The sequence below is a fragment of the Hakea prostrata genome, chromosome 7 (assembly GCF_041222555.1).
Source record: "Hakea prostrata isolate BN-2017 chromosome 7, UWA_Hpros_2, whole genome shotgun sequence".
In the NCBI taxonomy this organism is placed as follows: Eukaryota; Viridiplantae; Streptophyta; class Magnoliopsida; order Proteales; family Proteaceae; genus Hakea; species Hakea prostrata.
In genome coordinates, this window is record NC_142606.1 from 3,599,221 (window position 1) to 3,623,561 (window position 24,341).

Consider the following 24,341-nt stretch of genomic DNA (forward strand, 5'->3'; position numbering starts at 1 on the left):
TGTGAAAATTTAATACTAAAAACACCATTATTGGATTGATGTTTTCTGTGAATCCTCTGGAGCTAAGAGAAATCCTTTCGACAGAGCTTGTTAGGTATTCAGTTGATATGATGTAGTTCTCTTCTCTTTGGGTCTTTGATCCAAGTGAGGAGAATTTCACTTCCCTCAGTCAAAATTTTATTTACCAATTACCATATAAAGTTACTTTAAAATTAAAATGGAAAACGATCTAAGTTTATCGTCAACTATAAATTTGACGGATCCACCACCGGAGGTGTGGTGGTGGTGGTCTAGTGATCCCAAGCTCACTCCCAAGTAGTTTGATAATCTTCAAATTTTTTCAGTTCCTTTTTTTTCTCATATCAGACAATTGGGCATAGGGTCACTATCCACTTCTGGGAATTATACTCGACCTTCAGTGGTCTTATCTTGATAGGGTTAGTATTTATGCCGGTAATTTATATAACTAATGCTTGCATAGGTCAAACTCGAAAGTTTGAACATTGCTTATCTGGGGCACATAAGTGCCACTAGGGATCTCTTTCTTTAAACCGAAAAAAGAAAAAAAAATATTGACGGGTCCCTTAGGCGTGTGAAGCAAATTTTAATTTAATAAGCATATGAAAGCGAATGTTACGGTGTGAAATGCGTGTAGATTGTTTTTCCTTGTTCGACGACTTTTCTACACCGACAACGGTGGTGATTCGCTGGCAACAGACGAATCCAAGCTAACTGAAACCCAAGAGGAGCCGAGCTAAGCTAAGCTGTACACTTTTTCAAAGCTTTCTTTCTTTTTTTTCTTCGGTTCCTAACCAACGTTCATATTTGATAGGCAATATGATATATGATATATCTAATATCTCCTTTTATGCTTTAAAAAAATCTTTGAGAAGTAATGCATTTGAACTGAATTTCGTCTCATTTCATTTGAGTTTATGTATCTTGTAAACCTCTAGAGTCATATTCTAACCTTACCTCAAACCCGAGTTTGTCTATATAAGGGAGAAAGATAGAATTGCCAGCGGGTTGTGAACTGGTTTTCTGCTCTCTCTCTCTCTCTTCTTTCTGTATATCATCTGCTTCTCTCGCTAGGTTCTTCTTCCCTCTCATGCCTTAATCTTTCTCTTTATTTTCATTCCTAATTAGATGTACAATCTAAGATTTAACCTTTAAATTTGCTCTGTAATATCGACTTTGAGGGAGGGAGAGAGGGGTTTTCATGACTTTTAGTTGTCTGAGTTTGCTCAAGCTGGCTTGACTTGCTTGCTTCTTGTGTAGTGGTTCTCAGGGTCTCTTTCTCTTCTATTTCTCTTCTGGCTTTAATGGGTTTTGTAGGAGATGTACTGGGAAATGAGATACATGGGAAAGCTGAGAGTGATGACTGGTTGTTCAAAGCCTCAGTTTCTACATCAAACTCACGGTCATAGGGAGTTGTTCCTTCTCCACGGCTTCTAAGTGAAAGAGAGCTTCTTTAAGAACTCCATTGAGCTTGAGAAACTGAAAACAGATTGGACATAGTTGAAGGGTCTGATTTATAATACTTCTTAAGTTCTCTAGTCTCTAATTCCTTTCAGTCATGAAGAGGCTCGGTAGCTCAGATTCATTGAGTGCTTTTATGTCCGTCTGCCCATCTTCAGGTAATCATGTAGATCCAATTTAGAATAAAACCAAAGTGTTTTTAATGGGTCTTTCTTCCATGGTATATCTGGTTGATTAAATCTTTTTATTTTTTGGCTTCAGTCTATCAACTTGGAAGGTTTTTCTTGTCTTTGAGCTTGTTTTAGAAGCTTTTCACCTAGTGGTCCTTGATGGGTTTCAGCTTTTGTTCTTGGATCTGAGTTTGTCTTTTACCAATTGGCTAATTCTCTGTGTGCTTTCAGAGGAGAAAGGGAGCTCCCATGTTTACAGGAGAGGATTTCAGACTATGCTGGAAGGCTTGGACGATGGAGACTGTATTGAAGAATCAGTTCAGATCTCTGAGAAGAAGAGAAGATTAAGTGTGGATCAAGTTAAGGCCTTGGAGAAAAATTTTGAGGTTGAGAACAAGCTTGAACCAGAGAGGAAAGTGAAGCTAGCTCAGGATCTAGGCTTGCAGCCTCGACAAGTGGCCGTGTGGTTTCAAAACCGTAGAGCTCGGTGGAAGACAAAGCAATTAGAGAGAGATTATGGTGTTCTGAAAACCAATTATGATTCTCTTAAGCTCAATTTCGAAGCCCTTCAACAAGACAAAGAAGCTCTACTTGCAGAGGTAATTGCTATACTGGAGTGCTCTTGCTTATGCCTTTTTCTTGATGTGTTAGTGCAATTTGATTTGACAGATAATGTGGGTTTTTACAGCTCAGAGAGTTGAAAGCCAAGATCCAAGAAGACAACACAGAGAGCAATGTTTCAGCGGCTAAAGAAGAGATCTTGATCTCTGAATCTGTGGATAACAGAGTTGTTATCGAACAGAGTCAGATCACTGCTGCTGTTGCTGGGCTTGGAGGATCTGAGACAGCTGAACCAAACCAAGATTGCAACAACAATACTGCTTATGGGTCTTCCGACAGCGATTCAAGTGCTATACTAAACGAAGACAACAACAGCCCAAATGTGGCAATTTCTTCTTCTGGGGTGTTTCAGCAACAGCAGTTATTGATGTCTTCTCCATCTCCTTCTTCTCTGAGATTCAACTGCTCTTCAACTTCCTCTCCATCGCCCACTTCGCTCAACTACACTCAGTTCTCGGATTCAAGAATGGTTCCAAAACATGCACAGAAAACTTACCAACCTCAGTTCGTGAAGATGGAAGAACACAATTTCTTTGGAGCTGATGAGCACTGCAATTTCTTCCCGGAAGATCAAGCTCCTACTCTTCATTGGTACTGCCTTGATCAATGGAACTGAAGACAACAACCCAGATCAGGAACGAACCAGAGGAAAAAAGAAAACATTAAGAAGTCGAGTCTGGGAGAGAGAATTTGTACAAAAGAACTGCATGTAAGTATGTTAAGTGCAAAAGGCGACCATTGTACAAAAGAAGTTCCTGCAGAAGAGAAGCGAAGAAGCTGGTTCGATCGATTAGGGAAGGGAATATTATGTCCATGAAGAATAAGACAACAACTTTAAAATAAGAAAGTTGAGAGAGAAAATGAAGACGACCTTGCAGAGAAAGAGAGAGAGAGATTGAGAATTCACGTGGGTTCCAGAAGGGTTGATGAGTGAGTTTGTGTATCTTCTGATTACTTGATTACTTCTCTCTTTACTGTTCCGTACTGAATTGGCGGGAATGATTAGCTAGTCGTTAAAAGTTAAAAACTCTCTTGTAAAAAGAAAAAGGAAAAAGCAAAAAAGCATAATTCTCGGGATTTAAAAAAGATAATCCATCCGTGTAGGGGTAAATAAAGTATAATAATAGATCATCAATTTCTCCATCTCTTCTGTTATTTCAATTAAAATATATCATCTCTTTTTTTTTTGGGGTATGTTAAAATTTGCCATCTCGGTATGCAAAAATTTTGTTTCTTCAGCTAAGCCTGCATTGGCAATAAGACCTTGTATTCGTCACAAACATGTACCCCCAAGCGGCCATATATGGATCAAGATGGTCTATTACACAATAAAAATGGGACTCACTTCTGAATATTAACAAGATGAGTAAGAAGATATATTTTACTTTTATTTTATGATGAAGAATTTTAAAGAGAATATACATCGCTTTCATTATAAATAAAAAAGTAAACCCCATTCTTATTTTGTACATGGGAGAGAAAGCAAGAAGCACTCAAATCTGTTTCCCAAGTCCATCTAACTCCTAACCTCTCATATATGGTCATATAAGGTTGGAGCAACAAGAACTTAGGAGTTGGGATTCTCTATCTAGTAAAGGTTTGTGTTTCTCTCATATCCTTTAATCACCTATTTAGGAAAAAATCCACTTCTAAACAGTGATAAATGTTCAAAGACAGGACATGATCTCTCTTTAACGTGTGGTAGAGATGTGTGGGAAAAATAAAATCTTCAAACCTTTAAGGTCGTTTGCCAAAAAAAGAAAAAAACGCCTATCTGGATAAAGGATCTAAAGTCCCAATCTTTCATTCATATGAGTAAAATTCGGTGCTTTCCTCATATATTTTCACCATAACTATGATCTCAAACATTGGTTCAATCCTAATATACGATATCTCCTCTGGCTGCAATTTTGCATTTGGGCGTTAAAATCAAAATGAGGTGGAAAGTTAGGTACAAAGCATTGCATATAAAATTCAGTGAAGCATTGGATGTAAAATTCAGTGAGGCTCGCAGAGAAACGCACAAACACCCATAAGGCCACAGAGCCCTTGTTGAATATGGTTTAAGATGTGTCTCTTTCTCTCTACCACTGTCTCTTCTTTTCTTTATCTTTTTTCTTGGTTTCCACAGTTGAAAGCTATGGAGAACAGACCAAAGAGTCTCTTTATAGCCATAGAGGTCATATGAGGCCTTACACCCCCTTGTTCTACCAAGGCAAACACCAATCTTTTATTTATAGTGGCAGACCTTAGACTTTAGAGAGCCCAGTTATTATCACTCATCAATCAATCGGCATCTCTCTCTGTGATTCTGTTTCACCGTTTGTCTGTGGCCCTAAACAAAGAAAGAAAAAGATAAAAAAGGAAAAGTGTGGGCAGGTGTGGTTTTGTGGGGCCTCAAAAGCCTGTCGTATGATTGGATTCTAGATGATACGTGTCAGCTGCTAACACACTTTGTGGTGGCCAAATCTGTTGGCTTTCATCATAAAAATGGACATGTATCAGTAAAAAGTTAATATGACACCACAAAGCGCTAGCAGAGCACCCATTGCTTCACTAGATGAGTGACCAAATCACCACACACACATGTTTGTGATTCTGTGACAGAACACATCCCTCCAACTACCATTAAAAAGAAAAGGCCAAGAGCTTTTATGGGCGGTGCCGTGTATAAGAATTTCTTGATATGCCATGTAAACTCATGTATGTGCTTTCAAATTACAAGCACACTTACATATCAACACATTTTTTTAAGTCTAAGGACTTACTGAAGTTACCCAAATATGAATTATTCAGACAGAAAAGGGATTTAGAATAAAAGGCAAAGCCAGACTGGCATGAAGAAGAGTACTTCCTAATCAAAGCTTGTATGACTTAATTAGGGTTTATATTTGTTTTGTTCTACCAGACATTAAGTGTCAAGAGGAAGAAAAATGAAACACATATAGTGATGGGTAGTGGTCCTATTGGTTAAATTGAAGACTTAATTCGATTCAATGTTCTCTAGAAGTCCCTAAAGGTGAAAGTTAAGTTTTTCAAATTGACTAGCACACGTAATCCCTCCTCTCTCCGGAGAAGTCCCTCTTCACAATTTTTTTCCTTCTTTTTTAGTCATTATCAAAAGGAAGTAAAAGAAGTTGATCAAAACAAGTTCGAATATGAGACTTTCTTAGTCTTACTACTTATATGATACACAAAAATACATTCATGCAATGGGTACGGTGGCATTGGATCCAAAATCCACCATGTACATTCATAAATAAGCATTTAACAAGTTAAACGAATAAGTTGGATTTTCCTTGGGGTCGGGTGATGACATCACAACTCTTAAAAATATAAATGTATATAAAGATTCTCAGTGCTTTCTTTTTCTTTCGTCTAATATACATACATGTGTTATCTTTTCCTTTTCTCTCCTTTCATTGGGACCTCTTCATCTGTCTTTTACGTGAGAGATAGAAGGATGTGATCGCATCAACACTCTATTATATAAGGTGGAACCCATCTTATCATGTCTAACTTTAAAATGTAGTGTGTGGCCGTGTGGGTGGGGCATATGATGTGGGGTCCTTGATGTATCACCAAGACATCATCATCATCATGGCAGATTTGAAGATGGATTAATGGCAATTGAAGGTAGAACATATTCAAGTAGAAAAAACTCTATTTCTACCTCTGTAATTCCTCACTTAGAAGCTTTTCCATTATGATCACTTAATGAAACTTTTTGCTTATAACACACCCATTACAAATGAAGGCAGGATTGAAGCAGGAGCTTGGAAAATTGAAGAATTTAGATTTCCATTTTTCAGGCAGCTAGGATATAAGATGGCATGTTGCACTTTATCCACACACTTACTTGCACCATTCATCTATACTTTATTTAGATATAACAAAATAGATGTCTATTGATTGTATTTTTGCACTTTAAGCTTTTGTTTTGTTCTCATTGTTTATGTGCTATCATCATCAAAGAAAAATGCAAATCTTTATTAATATATTAATTCCATCTTTACTAAGGAATGGGGTTTGGGGGCCGCTGGGGGAGAGTGTTATTATTATATGGATTTGTTTTCTCATCAGAGATTGGTGGGAATGAATGATGATGAAAAGAATGGTACCCAGCAACCTTTCATACTTTAATTATGGGAACAAAGCAAAAATCAATTTGATTCAAAGCTAATGACTACAATTTAAGGTATTTTATTCAAGGCTAAAGGATCTTTTTTTGTCAGTAGAAAGGTATCCAAACATCCTAGGAATTCTTTAACAACAAAGTATAAAGCATTCTGTGTGTTGATCATGTTTTCATCTATGGAGGTATTATTAGTGTTTATTTTTTTTTGTTTAGGCCTCTCACGAAGTGACAGGTGTAATTGAAAACTTAGCTAGTGAAAGATTTATGCTAAGCATTGTGGGTGGTTTTCTTTCTTTTTCTTTTAAGGTTCGTTCTTCAAGTAATTTTAATGGATAACTTAGCTATGTGTATTTCTTTAAAATTCAGAAAATCAATCTATAGTTGATGTTTGAGAATTCTGCTTTCCAATGGTTTGTGGTGATGGGTACTTTAGCAACACGTTGGAAGTCCCATCTTGATTCTTTGTGAAGTACCCACCAGTAGAACATAGTAAACCCTCTTTGTAAACCATTATTCATTTCTTAATGCCTTATTTGCTTCATGTTTCTGTCAATAAAGAAGTCTTAACCATCAACACTTTGATCTTGATGTCATGTAAAGCATACATAACATATATGGATTATGATTTATAAAGTGCTAGTGCTCATGTCAGATATCTTCTGAGAGCTTGAAAGACTAAGTAATCAGAAACTTCATAAAAGCTAGCAGCTGTCACCTATGAAGAATGCATATTTATATAGCACTGAAAAGGATTGTAAAAAGGGTTTTTCAAACAATTACTCTAAACCAGAAGTCTAACATCAAATCAGATGAAGATGTTGATGTTTAGGGTTTAAGCAAAAAATTGCTTAAAGCATTACACTATAAATATCTTGTTTAAAGTACTCAAAACGTTGTTTCTAACTAGTATTATAGAGTAACACTAGATTCTACAATTAATTAGACTCTCTTATAAAAACTCATTACACCGTTGAATCGTAACTAATTTGATAGACAATAATATAATATACGTTAAGTACAACTTAAATACCTTAATCATATTCGAGTATGAATCAAGTACCTCAATAGAAAAAAGACGGAAACTCTAACTACAAGGCATAGTTATCAGTAACTTAACTATTTGTTTAGCAAAAAAGTATTTGTTAAAAAAAAAATTAACAAAAAAGGAAAAGAAAAACTTAAGCTGAAGTAGATAACAAAAAATGGGGGAAAATACCTTAGGTTGACCTATATAACCCCAGAAAAAAAAAAAATAAAAAATAAAAAAAGAGCCCGTGATTCTCGTGAAGTGTATTTTAATCAGCCACTTCAAAGTGTGAACTAGAGGTTATATAATCTACGGCTAAGATTATAGCCAAGTGGCATGGCAGGTAAAGATAATGCTTTGATGGTAACGTTAGTTGAAAGAGAGAGAGCGATTTAGACGTTCGAGGCGTAGTGACGTTTTTTTGGTAATGGTGTAATAGTGACGCTTAGAAAACGACTGGTGACTGATGGAATACGACAGACGATACCCCTCCCCATCCCGTTTTGGAATTTGGATCTGATTCGATTATTTGAACAAACCATGACTGTTAAACACTCTAAGTTTCTAATATTACTTATATCAATTGAAAATTGAAATACATGAAAACTAGTCCAAAGAAATTCTATTTATTAAAAAATCCATTATTAGTAAAATTCCTAGGTTCATCAAATATGTTACTATTCATCCATTCTAGAATGTCGGATAAGTTTTCAACGTGACTTGTGTTCTTCAGCATCAATTCAATGCCGTTTGCAAGGGTTCGAACCCACAACTTCTCCACCGAAAATGTATGAATTTTATTATTCAACCAAATAGTTAGAGGTGTCAACGGTGCGGTTTGGGGCAGTTTTGGGCTGAAAAACACTAGCCCAAACACGGCCCATTAGCAAAATAATGGCTTCGGGCCAATTTCGGTTTGGTGCGGTTTAGTTCGGACTAACTAACGGTTTGGATTCGGATTGACTAACGGTTTATGATGTGTAAGAAAAAAAAACAAGAAGAAACAATTGAACATCCTACAACAAAAACGAAAATTATATGGAAAGCAAAATTGCTAGGATTTCGGATTGACTATTGGTTTCTATGTCTAGAAGAAAAAAGAGACCTACACCCAAAACAAAATTATATGGAAAGCAAAGTTACTATTGGTCTATTTCTAGTAGAAATTAAGAACCTAGATATTAAGTAGTAAAATGACGTATTTGATCTTTGCACACATGCTTAATTTTTTTAAATTTTCTATACCAACCACCTAATGGTAATATAATGATTCGAATACTATTTAATGTAAAATTACAAAATGGGTTGTAAACATGTTGCGGTTCGGTTTCAGGTTGGTGCGAACTCCACAACCTTCAGCCCAATTACGAGCCCATTATGGTTCGGTTCAGACCGGTTTGGACTATAACGGGCCAGTGCAGTTCGATTTTAATGGTTCAAGCTATAAATTGACACTCCTACAAATAGTAAGGTGAAAGAAGTATTCACCCTCAATTTTGCCAATTCAATAACTAAAATAGTGAGGTAAAATAATTGTAAATCTTTTCCTACACCCAAAAAAGAATGACTAACAAAAATACATATGAGGGTGTCAACTGTACTCAAATGTAACTTATCCTTAAAAGCGTGACTATATATAAACTTTCACATGATAGTACTCGTATTTGATTTGAAATTGTTATTTAAAGGTGTCAATTTAATGAAGACAATTTACTTGAATTTATGACCTCATTCTATAAGATATTGGTATTTGTCCATAAAACCAGCACCTTAAGTTATGAACCCAATATTTTTTTATTTTTTTTGGGTAAGGTTATGAACCCAATACTTAAAACCAAAGAAAACCAAAACACCGATCGGGGGTAAATTGATGCTACTGTTAATCATATACTTTCTCCACATTTTATAAAGTAATATTACTCTTAAAGTACCTTTCCCTTAATTCAACTATAATTTTATAGTGTTTGGTGACTAATAAAGAATAATATGTTATAATTACGTGACGTATGTAGAGGTGAATATACAAGTAATTTAAGCTTTAAATATTAGATTCTCTGGTGACAAAGAGATCTTCTGCTATCTTTATTTTCATAATAAAATAACTAATTAAGTATTTCTTAATAATGTATATATAAATTATTTATCAATACAATTCCCTAGACAATACCTCCCCCTCATATGGACAACACTGTTGTTTAATAATGCAAACCCAAAACCTCTACATGGTATGTGGCGAATAGTTGCTCCCTTCCAAATCCATCGTATAAAACCTTGACCCCAACAAGAAAAGAATCGGTTCTGCCAAACAACCAAAAATATACAAAGAGATTGGGATTTGTAAAATATGTCTAAGTTAAAGGGGTTTTAATTTTTAATTAAAGTAGTTTAAGTGCAGATATAAAAAATAATTGAACAATTAAAGAATTATTTAGTTTTCAATACACCTTTAGACTCTTAGAATGATATTCCAGAACCAACGGGAGTTGGTCCAAGTGGTAAGCTGCTTTCTCCGTTTAAGCAAGGTTCCGGTATCAAAACCTTGTGGGATGCAAAAAAATCCCCACTGGGAGACTTATCCACCACAACCAGGTGTGCGATCCAGGTCAAACACCGGATTAGTCAAGGCAAAGCCTTGAAAACCGGGGTTGGTAAACAAAAAAAAAAAATGAATGATATTCCAGGAAAATTTTCTTATCATCAAATACGGTGTAAATATAATTTTTTTTAGTAGATTTTCACAAAAAAAATCATAGTATATATATATATATATATATATATTTGATATATTTGATAGAAGTAGTAGCTTTATATTGGAGAGTAGTAACTATTATATAAACCATAGGGATTGTCAAACTGGTATGCCACTTATTACTAACAGAACAATCGTCCAACCAATAGTCAAAAAAATCTCATTTAACCTCCACCCCTAATTACTGTTTTTTTTTTAAACATTTTTTTATAAAAATAAAGTCACATTAATGAGTATTCAAAGTCATTTAATTAGGGGTTTTAGATAAAATATAATTTTAAAGATCGTATTATTGCTTGAATTCCACCAGAAATCAATTAGCAAAGAGACAGTTCTCAGTCAAAAAAAACCCCTATCTACAATTTGTTGTTTCTAAGAATGAACATCTTATCACATCAAAGTATTTTACTAATGAATTTGAAAGTAAAGCATGAGTACCATAAAATGAAGAAACAAGTTCGCAAGATAAACCCAGAGCAAAAGGTATAGATAAGACAATCCTCAACAGGAAGACATGTATTTTCAAAGAATTAGGAAGAAAATGTGTATATTAAGACATGTTTGTGAAAACTTGCTAATGTTTCCAATGTATACGAAAAATCCCACATTCTTTTTCTTTTTTGGCAAAGAATCTCACTCAATTTACATGCAAACAATTTAAATTTTACTTGTTTTATGTACTTACAAGGTATGCATATACTTTTATAAGAAGTAACCGCTTTTTTATCGGGACCATTGAGGACAATGACTCCTCAGGGTTAGTTGTCTAATTTTCCAAAATTGATTATGACCTTCTTAGCATGGAAGGAAAGAAAAAAAAATGATACATTCAAGTATTTTATTGAAGAATATATTAGCTATTAATAATGTTTACGTACAAAATAAATTTTTCCATGAAAATGACACAACTTGAAATTATACATTACTTTTTATAAAATAGAGCATATAAATACTGCTTATCATAAGCCTCTTTTTCTGTTTCTAGAACCTATATTTGAGAATCATAAGACCAAGTGGTGATGCGGTACAGTCACAACAAATGCAGACAAGATCAATCCATCAATCCTGATCTGAAATAATATTAAAATTTTCCACCACAAAATTCATATATTCACGTACACTCCATCTATTAATATATGTTCTCTAAACTTTGTGATCGACCTATCAACAAAATATTGCTCGATACTAAGCCTACATTGCCTATATATTTTTAGGTGTACTAGGATTTCCTTTTTCTTTTGCGAAAAGATCATTTTCTTTAAGAGCTTGTGGACATTAACGTCACTTCTCCACTTAATAAAATTTGTGTTTGTAACTTTTGCTTACGATGAAGTGGGGGCGTGACATTGAAATGCAAAGAGACAACCTCCCCATAATTATGTTAATTAAAGAAGAGAAAGTCATTGACGTCTCCATTTACTATGGTGAGCCACCAGGTGTATCCATAGGCCAATCCTTAAAAAGTTAAATATTTTTTCTGAAAAAATTATCTTCTCTATATTCCATACCTTTATAGCTTGATACGAAAACTAATCAATTCAAAACCACGCTATCATTTTCAAGATTTCACCTCGATAACTTCATGGCAAAGCTAATCAATTCATAACCACATTCTTCTTGTGGGCATTAGGTAACTCATGGATTATCCACAAGATAAACTCTAAGGTGGTAAATGACTTAAAGAGCCATAAAATAAAGGATCACCATCAGAATTTAATGTTTATTTTTCACATGAACAATCATAGACACAATTTACCCGTATGTTCTTCTCTTAATGAATCTACCTTACGGTCTTGCACGTATGTGACTCATTCAATTCTTAATTATTTTTTGCCTAATAATAAGGCTGCTCATACTATGATTGTAAGTCTCAACTTTCCCTCCTTTTATACAATCGAGGTATGATCTTTTAAAACCATACAAGTTGAGATTACAAATAATTGGCTTCTTAACTTTTTGTATACATGTTAGATTTTTCCGCGTAGCAATTACACAAAGAATATATTTACTTTTAAGTATTGATTATGCTCTAATTCTAAAGATATTATGTTACACTTTAATATGTCCGACGAGTACACCTATATTTTTTTAAAAATTTAAAACTCATAAGATTATATCATGGATGCCCATTTTATACCCACCAATCAAGGCTTTTGGAAACCAACCACTTGACAATGTTGTCTATATTACAATATAGAATGTTCTTTATTATAAGTGTACGGGTTTTTCCTCTATTCTTTTTTTGAGTCTTATTAATGTGATCTTTAGAACAAATCCCTAAGTACCTAACAGTGCCTAAAGCTAGATTTATTCCATAAAATTTCATATCAGCCACTCCATGTGAGCATCTCAATATTAAAATCTTCCATTCATCAAAGATCAATCATGAGTATGACCTAACCAGATATCTAGTTTCTTTCATAATATTTATTTGCTTAAATTATTTTTTTCCTTGGGTGCTTGAACTGCTACTTGATTGGCACTTTTATCTAACAGTTCATGCGAATGAGAAGAGGCGAAAAAACAGAAGAGACTATTGCTGTCACGAGAGAAGATGCGAAAAAGACATCGTGTGAGTGCTTATAGCTGTGTACAGCAAACTTATGGCCCAGAGACATAAGGAATCCTAAAGTGGGCCATGATTTTGGGCCTTGGCCCACCCTAAAGCGACCGGAACTGAGATCAAATCATCAAAAGTTTAGAAGGAAAGATGAGAAAGAAAAAGAGGTGGGACCTAGAGGAGACGTTGTAGGCTTGGGACCGCAGGCACCACACAAATCTAAACAAGCGGCGTAGGGAGTGGGACCATCAGTTTCTGCAGATCGATTGCTTTTTTGGGGGAAAAACCCAAACGAGTAAGGCGTTTCTTGCGGCCTTTGCGGCTTTGCTGCTGCTGTTGCTGCCCTTTCATGACTTTTTTTTTTTTTTTTTTTTTTGGTAAATGCCATTTCATGACTTCAAGGCCACTCTTAACTGTTCCCCCAGTTCAGGGTTTTGGGTTTCATATCAGTCATGTCGGTGACATAAGGTCTCCCATCTATCACGATAGAACTCATAGAAGTCCTTGCTCCTTTTATACTTTTCTATCTATTTTTTTTTTTAAACATAAAAATGAAAAAAATGGGCCCTACCCATATTGTTTGGTGCAAAAATGTAAAAAAGCACTAACCCCATACTTTGCTATAAAGAACTTTTCTCCTAATACACAACTATAAGAATCAAGTATCTCCACTAGGGTGAGAATTTCAACTATATTCTCCATTTTCCTTATGAAGAAAGTAAACTATTTAAAAACAAAGAGTTACACAGCATTAAAGCTATCATTGGTGCATGCCATATTGCCATAGTGTTAAATTAAGGACAAAATGAGAAAAATCTAAGCTAGGACTAGAATAGAGATTAGTAACCTGTAGACTCTAGATAAGCATTAATTGAAAGCCTAAGTGATAAATAGGATGTGGCTCCCATTTTACTTCCAGAACATGTTACTCAAAGTGAATGGTACCATTTTCTTGGCCGTAGGGTGGCATGTTACACTTTGTATACGTCATCTCTTATGAATCTATGTGCAATCATCATCAAATAAACAGTCTACGTTAAAGTATTTATATCTTTATTGACTGTTCGAATAAGGGTTTTATATATATATATATATATTCCGCAATACGGATTTCATAAAATGGCATCACGCTACATTTCATACTTTAATCATGCTAAAAGTAAAACAGAATTAATTTTGATTCTAAAGGTTTTCTTCTGGTGGTTAGCACAAATTTAAACATCTTTGGAATTTAACTTATATCAATATGAAATGAATCTAAACACCAAATGAATTCTTTTTCTCCAGAACTATGTGCTTCCTAGTTCCTTAGTGCCTTATTTTCTTTTCTAGCTCTTATAGAAAATAAAGTCTCAGTCATTCCAAAAGAATAGTAATCAATAACCACAATAAAAAGTCTCTCTTGATCATGATGTCATGTAAAGCATATATGGAATATGAGCTAAGCAAATAATCAAAGTGATATGGCCATGTCAAAATTCTTTCAATAAACACTTTTCCTATCTTAATTGCTCCAAAAAAAAATGATTCTAAGATGAACTACTAATATTAAACTTAATAGAAGCTATCGTCACTCATGTCAACTAGACGACACTACTAAAGCAAAAAACTAAGATCCAACAAGACATAATAGACCTGAGAAATAATGAATGGATTAGAGTGAAAGAATGATATTTAGGTAGAGTTTTTTTTTTTTTTTTTTTTTTTTTGAGTTGGGGGTAAAGGATCTAGGTGGAGTTTAATTATCTAAAATGTGACTAAACTAAATATAAGCATTTACATGAAAATTACAAACACGATGATCAAATGAATATTCATAATTTCTACCAAAAATGAATAATCATAATGATCATGGAATCAACTGAAATAAGATTGATGACTTCCCCATAAGAAGACTTCCTGACCATTTTGGTTGAGAAACAGCCTATCCAATCGCTGGATCCACATTAAAGAGCTCAGAAACTCCCTCTTTGGATGGAAACTGAAAAATTAGGACCTACATAATGTAGCCTCTATTCATAAGTCACGAGAATAACATAAAAATGTAGATACAGCACCAGACCACGAGTCATGACAAGATGTTAGGTGGGGCCGAGTACAAAATTTTCCTTTCATGATTTGCTACTTTACTTCTGTTGAAAAAGAAGTTACTTTCCGAAAGAAGAAAAAAGAATCGGAGTCCACTGTGACACCTGTCAACTCAAGTGCACCAGATACGGGTCGAATGAAGGGCCAAGATATGGCCAAACGGCATGGCAGGTAACACAAAACCGACAACGGCGACGTTGATTGACCAATTCAGATGTATGAGGTGTGGTGACGCTTTTGAAAACGAAAGAAAACGACTGATGGGTGAGGGAGCTTGACACATATATGAGCGCCTAATATTATAATAAACATTCACCTGATTTTGCCAGCTGAGTCCAAATCCTCTTCACTAGCTCGATCAAATTATCCGAAATTGCTTGGGTTGTATGACCATCAAGTCAGAGATTTCAGCCGTCAAATCCAAAATCTCAGTTGAAATTCATTATTAACCATTGAATTTCCCATTGAATTTCAATGGTTGAGATCAAAATTAAGATCATATTTTCAATCCGACAATCCGAAATGCATGGCTTGATCGTCCTACGAATTTAATACGCAGGACCCAAGCAAGACCCCAAATTATCTTCCTACATTAAAATGAAGTAATGTGACTCACATTCACAGGATCTGTCTATATCAAGCAGGACAGTATACAACTTGCAGTCATGTCAAGCAGGACAATATAGGACTTGTAGTCATGTGAGCGTGAGATGATGGATTGACGGGCAAACTAGGTGAAAATCCTCTCCACTATTTGCCACTAGGGTATCAATGAAAACCTGTCAACATAAATAGGCTCAAACCTTATCCTAAGCCCACCCCAAGTTAGATCTTACTATTCAATGAAAGGCAGGTTTTCTTTTTTCTAGGGCCCAATGAAGGGCAGTTTTGGATTATAAAATAACTAGCCCTAACAAGGTCAAGTAGGGCTGGAATTTTAACCCTAGGATCAATTCAATCAGGCCGTACTAATATATTTAGTTACGTTAGAATTCTATATAAATTATATTTGAATGACTGATTAATCCAATATTCCATTGACTATTTCAAGAGATTAGCTCAATTGATAAAGATCAATGCTTCATAAGTGAGAAGTCAAATGTTTAAATCTTCCTGACCCATCCTAGATAAGTTGTGTAAAACTATCCCTCCACCTTAAGGGTTACCAGATCCAAACTCGACAAATCCTATTGGGAAGCCATTTCTACTTGGATAACATCCCAAAGTGCAGTAGAAATGACACAGATCTTAATTTCATTATCTATAGAGGGAAGTAGATCATTTTCACTATTCCTGCATTAGATCTTATATTATTGTTACAAGCTTTTTTCACTTAGAGTTGAAAATGATTTCCAAAACATTATGAAAGTACATTTTTGCTAAACATTGTAAATCATATGATTTTAACCCTTTTTTCTAGTTCTTCTAGAGGCTTGATAATGACCCAGCTCAGGATGCAAAAGAGAGGAGCTGGTCAAGTATATTATTGAAGGATTAGCTACCACTAGTGGTTTAACGCATAAGAATCAATAAGAAAAGCTGAAATCATAATGCGTTTGGTACTGGTCAAATCCTAGATGTAGAGCTAGCCATGAACTTGACACCTAAAACACAACCTCGCAAGCTTAAAAATAATAAACGATTATTACATAAAAGATCATTCCTTATAAATTTTAAGAGAAACTTTGCATTAATATAAAGCTGGTTTTCCAATGTTATGGATGCAATTCGATTGTGGGATTTTTTTTTAATTATTGATTTTTGAGTAAAGATCATTCCTTATAAATGTCATCAAAGTTTCTATTATTATAAAGCATCAAGTTGGCCACATTAGTCGTCGAAGGTAATGTCATTATGTCTACCCAAAACTAAATATTCAAATGCCCGGCTTGTTCTTAAGGGTTTTGCCCTCTAAGACTAAAACCGATATTGCAATACCACTGGGCTTGTTCTTAGGGATTTTGCCCTGTGGGACTAAAACTGATATTGCAATACCACTGGGCTACATTTCCAAACAACTAAGTTGTAATTAAGTGCAGTCTGAAAGTTTTTACCATTGAAATTGATAAAAAATCTGACCTGCACCACTAGAGGGGGAGAAAGTTAAATTGTAAGGTTATCAGCTTTAACAAAACTTTACAACAGGTTCGCTAAAAAAACAAAACAAACTTTAAGGCAAGTGGATTGAGAGAAGAAAAGTACTGCTGTTTCTGGGAGAAAATGAGTAAGAACTGGAGGGGTTGCTTGCTGTTGTGCACAGCTACAAATTTATGACCAAAATGAGCCCAAAGACAAAAGGAATCCATAAGTGGGTCCAATCAAGGCCCATATGGCCCCACCCTACAACGACAGGAACTGCGATAAAGGACGATGAGAAGGAAGGAAAACCATGGAGCCAAGAGGGAGACGTTATAGGTTTGGGACCACATGTTCTCCCTTACACTTAAAAGAAGCCGCGTAGGCAGTAGGATCACCATTTTTCAAGTAGTAGATTGCTTTTAAGCAAGAAAAAATCCAAATGGAAAGGAATCAATATCCAGTGAAGGAATTCTTCACGTGCATGATTTGGGGGATTCGTTTGGAATCCGGATAAAATTGTAAAGATAAACCTTAATCCAAAGGATATGGCATTGGTATGGTCTGAGACATAACATATTGTCACCAGCCATAAAATTGGTTTCACTACCAAACCAACAAAGAAATTTTGTTTATCGGTCTCTAAGTATCTTGCTGATTATTTTGCTTTTAGAGTTTATGGTCTCGGTTTGTCTAAAGTCTGAGAAATAGGAATGATAAAGTAATCACGTACCCAAAATCTTATTCACATGAAAAGACTTTTGTTAAGTCTTTTCCATGTGAACACAGAAGCAACTGTGCAATCTATTGCTCTGCTTATACACATCCAATGCATCTCTCTAAGTGAAAAGAACTCATCCAAAAAAACAAAATCTAAAAAGCATCAACTACCAATTCTCACGCTTTGCAAGTAGGCTGTAGACCCCATCTACCCCATCGGGAAAAAAAGAAAGGAAACACAATAAAGATCATTTTCATACCTTCCAGAACTAGCGGCTCTCTGCCATTTTTATGAAAATACGTACAAGAAACCAATATTCCAATGTTGATGTTGAACGTAGTTTATTACCAAAGATGTTGAACGTTGTGGGGTCACTAGACTAAAACCACCCCTTCCTTTCTCATGGTTGGTTGGTAAAGGTCATATACCCCCGCCCACATATCTAATCTGACTAATCAAAACAAAACGCCTGAAAAATATAGGAAAAAAATGCCCTTTGGATTGGAATCACCAAATAATCTTACATTCTTACTGGCCTTCTACTCTCAGTAAATTTTAACTTGTTTCTTTTGTGTTTCAATTCGTCATCTTCATCCAGATTTGGAAACCCAAGTGCCCAGTTCCCTTCGCCTGACCAAGACACCCTTCCCTTCATCCCCTCTAGGTTTTTGCTGACTTATGCCCATCAGCCTTCCCTCAGCCACATCACGAGTGAAGCAGGGAAGAGAAGAGAGTCTGAAGTTGGGTAAAAAGGGGTTTTGATTTGCTTTGTTTTTTGGTAATCACCTTTATGTCTCGTTCTGTCAGGCCGCAGGACCCCACACCACGCTCTCTACCTCTCTTCTCCCGTCGCCCGTGTTCGACTTCGACTGCCCACAGCCCTCCCTCCCCATGACTCTGGACTGGCATTACCTAATCCCTGTCAGGCTGTCCTTGTCTCTGCGGGCGGAGATCCCAATAGAAATCTAGAAAGGAGCAAAGGGCCCGTTACATGTTTGATTTTCTACCTCTCGTGGACTACTTTTATATTCGTCGCAGAGTTTTGAAGTGACTCCACCGAAAAATAAAGAGTTAAATCAAACGCGTTTTGCGGCGACCACCAACCATGCTTGAACAGATGAACGGTCAAGGGTTGGAAGGGCTGTCAGACCATTTGGACCGTGATCCACCGACACTGGTCCACACCAAACCCATGCTTGGGTCCATTTTCCAGATTTTGCCCAAAACATAGCCAATTGATGAAGCTCCATATAAGACGGGACCAATACATCCGCACTAGAGAACTGTTCCGTGAACCCAGAGAGGGCCATTTAGAGTTGTTCCAAGGAAAGCAGACACCTAAGGACACCATCAGTGGTTATAACCAAATTACAGCTTACGTTAACAGTTTCCTCAAGAGCTCCTCCGAACCCAAGCTTTTCAACTTCCCCACCCTAACTTGATCTCTCCAGGGAAACAATGAAAGCGTCAAAGGATACATCGAAGCTTGGGTACCTACAATTTCTCGGCTTATATTGGTTGATGAAAACATCACAGACTGAGACTCCCATAGTGAAACAACCTAACATTTACAGATTAGTAAGCAGCTGTTACACACAATGACCAAACACTACTTATTCTAGACTCGGAACAATAACTAGAGTGGAATAACGGGTCTGGGAAAGGCTTTTCGAATTTGTTCTGATTTAGAAAATTCAAGCTGTCCATGCACAGCTTCCTCTATCATGATCAGGTACAAGAAGTTGACCATGTTGAGGTATGGACGGACCACAAAACCTCTTATGTCCCAAAGCCCTAACCCAAAGGGTAGATATATCTGGACTTGCGCTGATTCAAAGGAACGTGAAATGGGCTGATCTTTGACGGAAAACAAAGATATGGGCTGATCAGCATCCTTCCAAGTGCCCCAAATTTCTAGCCCGATGGGTAATCAGATCTCAGAAACCAGCCCAATTTTACAACACCCAAAAATATAATTTGTGACAAATCTTATAGTCCAGGTCCAGCCTAATCTGGAAAAGTTGCTCATCTATAGAAACGTATTGGGCTTAAGATTTTACACATAGGTAAACATGATGGACTTCAAATCATGATAACCCATAATCCAGCTTTACATGTCCAAAAGCCAGAAGAAATTGCCTGACAACTGTCACCTGAAAGAAACAGCCTTTCTCTTCTCTCTGTTTTTTGTTTAACACAGACTTCTAGTCTTCTTTCTACCGGGAAGAAAAGAAAAACAAAAGACTTCTAGTGTTCTAGGCCTTTAGTCCGACCAATTCTGCAAGTCCATATGAAGTCTACAGTTGCATGCATCAGATCAATTACCTGGGTTGAATGCAAAGCATTCCACTTTCACCAAGAGCATTGAAGAACATTAAACACCCCACGTGAGTGGTTGCAAGGATAAACGAAGTCCAAATTGGGCAGTGGGCACTTCACAATTTCTTAGGTACTCATCCCTTGCCAACTTTTAGGGTTCCTAACGCAAACACACCACTGCAATTAATATTTATAAGTGATCAAGAGCATAAGAAAGGAAGACTAGGTGTGCCAAAGGGATGTTGAGCTTTCTCAACCTAACGATGGGTGGATGCCCATAGATATGTGTCAATAGCAGTGGGGCATGAGACCCACTACTATTTGCACCCAAGGTGGCAGCAAAGTGATTGAGTATTCTTAAATTTCTTTCCCTTTATTTGAATCAGTTAAAGTGGTTAAATTTCTTTCCCTTTATTTGAATCAGTTAAAGTGGGACCTCCACGGTTCTTTCCCCTAAATTGGTTGAGCCTATGCAGAACTTCAATTAAGCCATTAAGGTTGAAGGGAAAAGATAACAATAGATAGGGGGAAGGAATACAACAGAGACGTATAAATTAGGATTTCCTCTCCGTGCTCTCTATGACTTCTCTCTCTGAAAGAAGTTGATCTGTAACCTCCATAATGGCAGTCGCTAAATTGAAACATCGAAAGAACATGAAGTGTGAGAATACAAGAAAACAGGTCAAGTTCACTAAGGTATGTGATCTTGAATCCATCTCCACCTATATGTTTAATAATACGAGTGTGGTTACATATCCAAGAATGTAAGGGCATTTATCTGGTTAATGTCTCAAGGACCATAAGGGTGTCTACTCAAGTGTATTTTCTAATATAATTTCACCTTGTAATGATACACATTTGCTACCCAACCAGACCCAATTGCAACATGGGAGGAGTCAATGCACTTTAAACATCAACATCTGTATACATGGAAAGGTTATGGATTACTTTGCACATTGGAAACCTGCTTCTCTTTTATTAAGCTAGAAGCATGTCCGATGCACCCCAGGAATGCATTCCAGCCTGCCACTTTGAAAGTGAATCCCCTTGTTCAAAGAGCGGCTCTGAGGAAGACTTCATGTCCATGCTGGCTATAGATTACTTGATAAGAGTAAACAAGGGTAAATTTTCTAAGTACTAGGAACAGTGGAAAGAGGAGTAGGTTGTCCATAGAAGCATTAAAGAGGGAAGAAGAAACCAAGGGGAAGGAAACTGACAGGGAAGAGCGACCTAGAAAAAATGTCAGGTATTGTAGAAGACATCAATGTATGTAGATGTCAAAAACAAAACACCCAACTGGCATCCCCTGCTGCAACATCAAACAAGAGAATAAATTCTCCCAATTAAACAGTAACTTACAAACTGCATCTGTAAGTACCTTGAGTCAAAGATCAACCACCCTCACCAATATATTTCATAGTCCTATGCAATCATCTACCTAAACAATTCCATTTTAACATCGACCATAAAAGTTGTCATTCCTCATCAGATAAACCCCAGGATGAACCTAAACTTGCATAGGCATCTCATCTGCACATCAATTCTTGCATACCATTTATGTCAGAAAATTCATCAGTAGACATCAACTTTTCAATGAACAACCTTTCTTGCCTAGCATCTATGGTGAATTGCTGTCAAGATTCAAGAACTCACCAGTCCTAAAACAAAGAAAAAACAGGATCATACCTTTTAAACAAAATCAATCAGCACGAGTGAAACCAAGTTTCCCTAGAGGTAATAGCAGTGGCAGGTCAAAAATGAACACAAGACTCCTAACTGGCATTCAGCTGTTTAAAGTGGCATTCTGCTAAGCTGTACAACAGTAGAAACATTGATAATATACACATACTTGTGGTCTACCACCATAGGGCATCACAACTGCTTGGATACATCCCGGATCTGGATCTCCTAAATTTCTACAGTACCAATATTCTGAAAACCTAAAGTGTTACTTCTGTGACTAGTTCACTTGTATTTCCTTTCTCTTCTAGAAAAATAATTATACTCCTTTTCTTGGTTGCATTGAGATTCTTCTTCTTTTTACCAAGAAAAAAAAAAGATTCCTCTTCTTATTCTGATAAAAACCTATTCCTGTTCAAACTCCTAAATTGCAAGTGGCACAAACTAAAATCTTAGTATATAAAAGCACAAGCAAGATATAATAGAAACTACACTAATTTATCTTCAGATCTCACACAAATCACAGCAGCGAAGTCTGGTTGTTTCAACAAGTTCTCCTCTATATTCCACAGTCTTCAATTCAAACAGAAGGTGCGAAATGATTATATATAGCATGATAGTAAGTAGTAACAATATCAGTTAAAATCAACTATTCATGTGAGTTAGTAGTAGTTCATGAGGTATTATCAACAATAGTAATAATGAAAATAAGTTGTTAGAAAGAAACATACCTCAGGAAGAAAAGATGATGGAATGCTTATGATGCTTATGATGCTTATGATGCTTATGACTTCCAGTTTCCAGATCAGGATGAACGTCAAAACCTTAACACGGAATCCGGTTGATTAGTTACGGCTTATGAACCAATACCTGTCCGATTAAGTTAAATTAAAACTAGATGATTTAACAATATCATTGTAGCGATTGGACATCACGTTCCATATATAATTCTAACAATTTGCAAACGTTAAAATGTTAGTTCACGTGTATATAGCAAAATTAGTAAAAACTCTTCACAGATCCATGATTCCATTTAGATCTTAGAAATATCCGGATAAACAAATAGGAAAACTACATATGAGAAAACAAAACAAAGATGACGAAAAAGAACAATAAGCTATCGATATCCTCGCAAGGGCATGCAAAGTTACCTGAATTTGCAGTTGCCAACCAGACCTTATAACAGGTCTTCAGAGGTTGAGAACAATCTCTCGTTGCTTCTCTTGCATGTTCAATTCCCTAAATGCATCCAGGCAACCACAAATCAGGTAAAACAAACAAACTGGGTGAATTAAACACCAGAGTGTCGCACAAGTAATCAAACTAACCAGGGAATTCCAAAATTGAACCAGTATTGTTCTCTACAACCTGCAATCTCCAAATCCATACATCACTCGACAACATATTTCTGTCAATCTTGGCAACGATAGCTCCAAAATGCTTGATACCTGAGCGAAGTGAGCGGATTTGTTGATAAAAGAGAGGAAAAAAACATAGCGGAATGGAAGTAAGTGTGCGGTGGATGATTACATGTTATGATCTCTGCGGAATCTGATCGTCATTTAAAGAGGTTAAAGACCAAGGGATGAAATTGATCAGAAAAATGGAGAATAAGCGAAAGTGAGTTTCTTCCCGTCTCTATGTGAAGTTATGTGGAGCGTCTATGTTCAAAACGGGGAAAGAACAGATGAAACATATCTGAGCGGGAAGGAAATCGAATGACCTATTTAGGGTTTACCCGCCAATAAAGAAATATACGTTCACGGTTCACAAAACCCTGCATCCGGTACCAATCACAAAACCACAACAAAAAAAACTTTCTAAAATTCAATATTCCCTCCTCGAATGAAAGGACTATGGGGAAAATATTTCAAATGTGGCTGGGTCTACTTTTGTTATTTCTCTCATTTTTCTAAAAAATATCACTAGATAGATGGCACTTTCAAAAAATGTGAGGTGAGAAAAACAACCAGTTATATCAATAGATAAATTTTATTAAATTAAAGAATTTGTTTGTTTACTATTACTGCTTCATTAAATCAAATCAACCATATTTTATGATTTAATGAAAAAAAAATCTCAGGCCACTTTAGTAAAAATGATATTCCCAAACAACATTAACACGTCCTTGTTGGTAAGGTTGGATACATGCCAATCAAAAATTTCTTATGGGACTGATAGCCATCATAGCCAAAAGAATGTGTTGTCATTTTATACTTTTGAAATCTTGACCCATTTCGCTAGTCCTAGAAAATTGATACATATCATCTTATTCCTCAATAATGTATGCAAATTTGATACTTTTGAATTCTGAACCTATTTCTACTTTTGAGTTTTTACCATACCCTATACTTTATACAAGTGAAAATAAGGTTCAACTTCAATGTTGCATAATTAATGTATAGCACTATATTGTGAATAGTCGAGATCAGGTATTGCACATTAATTACGTAGCACTCCAGCAATTTATTTGGGGAAAAAAAAAAAGTTTTGGAAAATTATAGAAATGATTGTAGGCCTTCTCTTACCCTAGCTAAAACCACCACCAGCCAAAACAACCCTAGTTTTCTAATTTATTTGTTAAAAATTCAGTTTTAAGTTCACATTACATTAGGGTTTTCTAGTAACATGATACCTTACAAACCCCAAGGGTAACCACCCTATTTGTTGGAAATTCTTGGTGGCCTTTGGGTTGCATTTGTTTGCAAAAGTG

At 35.9% G+C, this 24,341-nt stretch overlaps 1 protein-coding gene and 1 long non-coding RNA gene across 2 annotated transcripts; one reads left to right on the forward strand and one right to left on the reverse strand.

Moving 5' to 3' along the window:
* Nucleotides 1-1,036: 1,036 nt before the first annotated feature.
* LOC149009041 (homeobox-leucine zipper protein ATHB-16-like) lies at nucleotides 1,037-3,609 on the forward strand. Its single transcript, XM_089163895.1, has 3 exons — nucleotides 1,037-1,637; nucleotides 1,881-2,248; nucleotides 2,338-3,609. Exons 1-3 carry the CDS (start codon nucleotides 1,577-1,579, stop codon nucleotides 2,884-2,886), a joined length of 978 nt encoding a protein of 325 aa, XP_089020021.1. The 5' UTR covers nucleotides 1,037-1,576; the 3' UTR covers nucleotides 2,887-3,609.
* A 14,931-nt stretch (nucleotides 3,610-18,540) lies between these two features.
* Nucleotides 18,541-23,354, reverse strand: LOC149009042 (uncharacterized). The gene is made up of 4 exons (XR_016174685.1): nucleotides 23,159-23,354; nucleotides 22,957-23,076; nucleotides 22,780-22,867; nucleotides 18,541-22,452 (listed from the first exon to the last, which is right to left on the reverse strand). It is a non-coding gene; the product is annotated as an uncharacterized LOC149009042 (long non-coding RNA).
* Between the last annotated feature and the right edge of the window lie 987 nt (nucleotides 23,355-24,341).

Bases quoted from the DNA above. Each gene is read 5' to 3' on its own strand.
- LOC149009041 (XM_089163895.1), top strand. From the start codon at position 1,577: ATGAAGAGGCTCGGTAGCTCAGATTCATTGAGTGCTTTTATGTCCGTC. The intron at 1,638-1,880 runs GTAATCATGTAG...GTGTGCTTTCAG, and splicing joins GTCCGTCTGCCCATCTTCAG to AGGAGAAAGGGAGCTCCCAT. The intron at 2,249-2,337 runs GTAATTGCTATA...GGGTTTTTACAG, and splicing joins AAGAAGCTCTACTTGCAGAG to CTCAGAGAGTTGAAAGCCAA.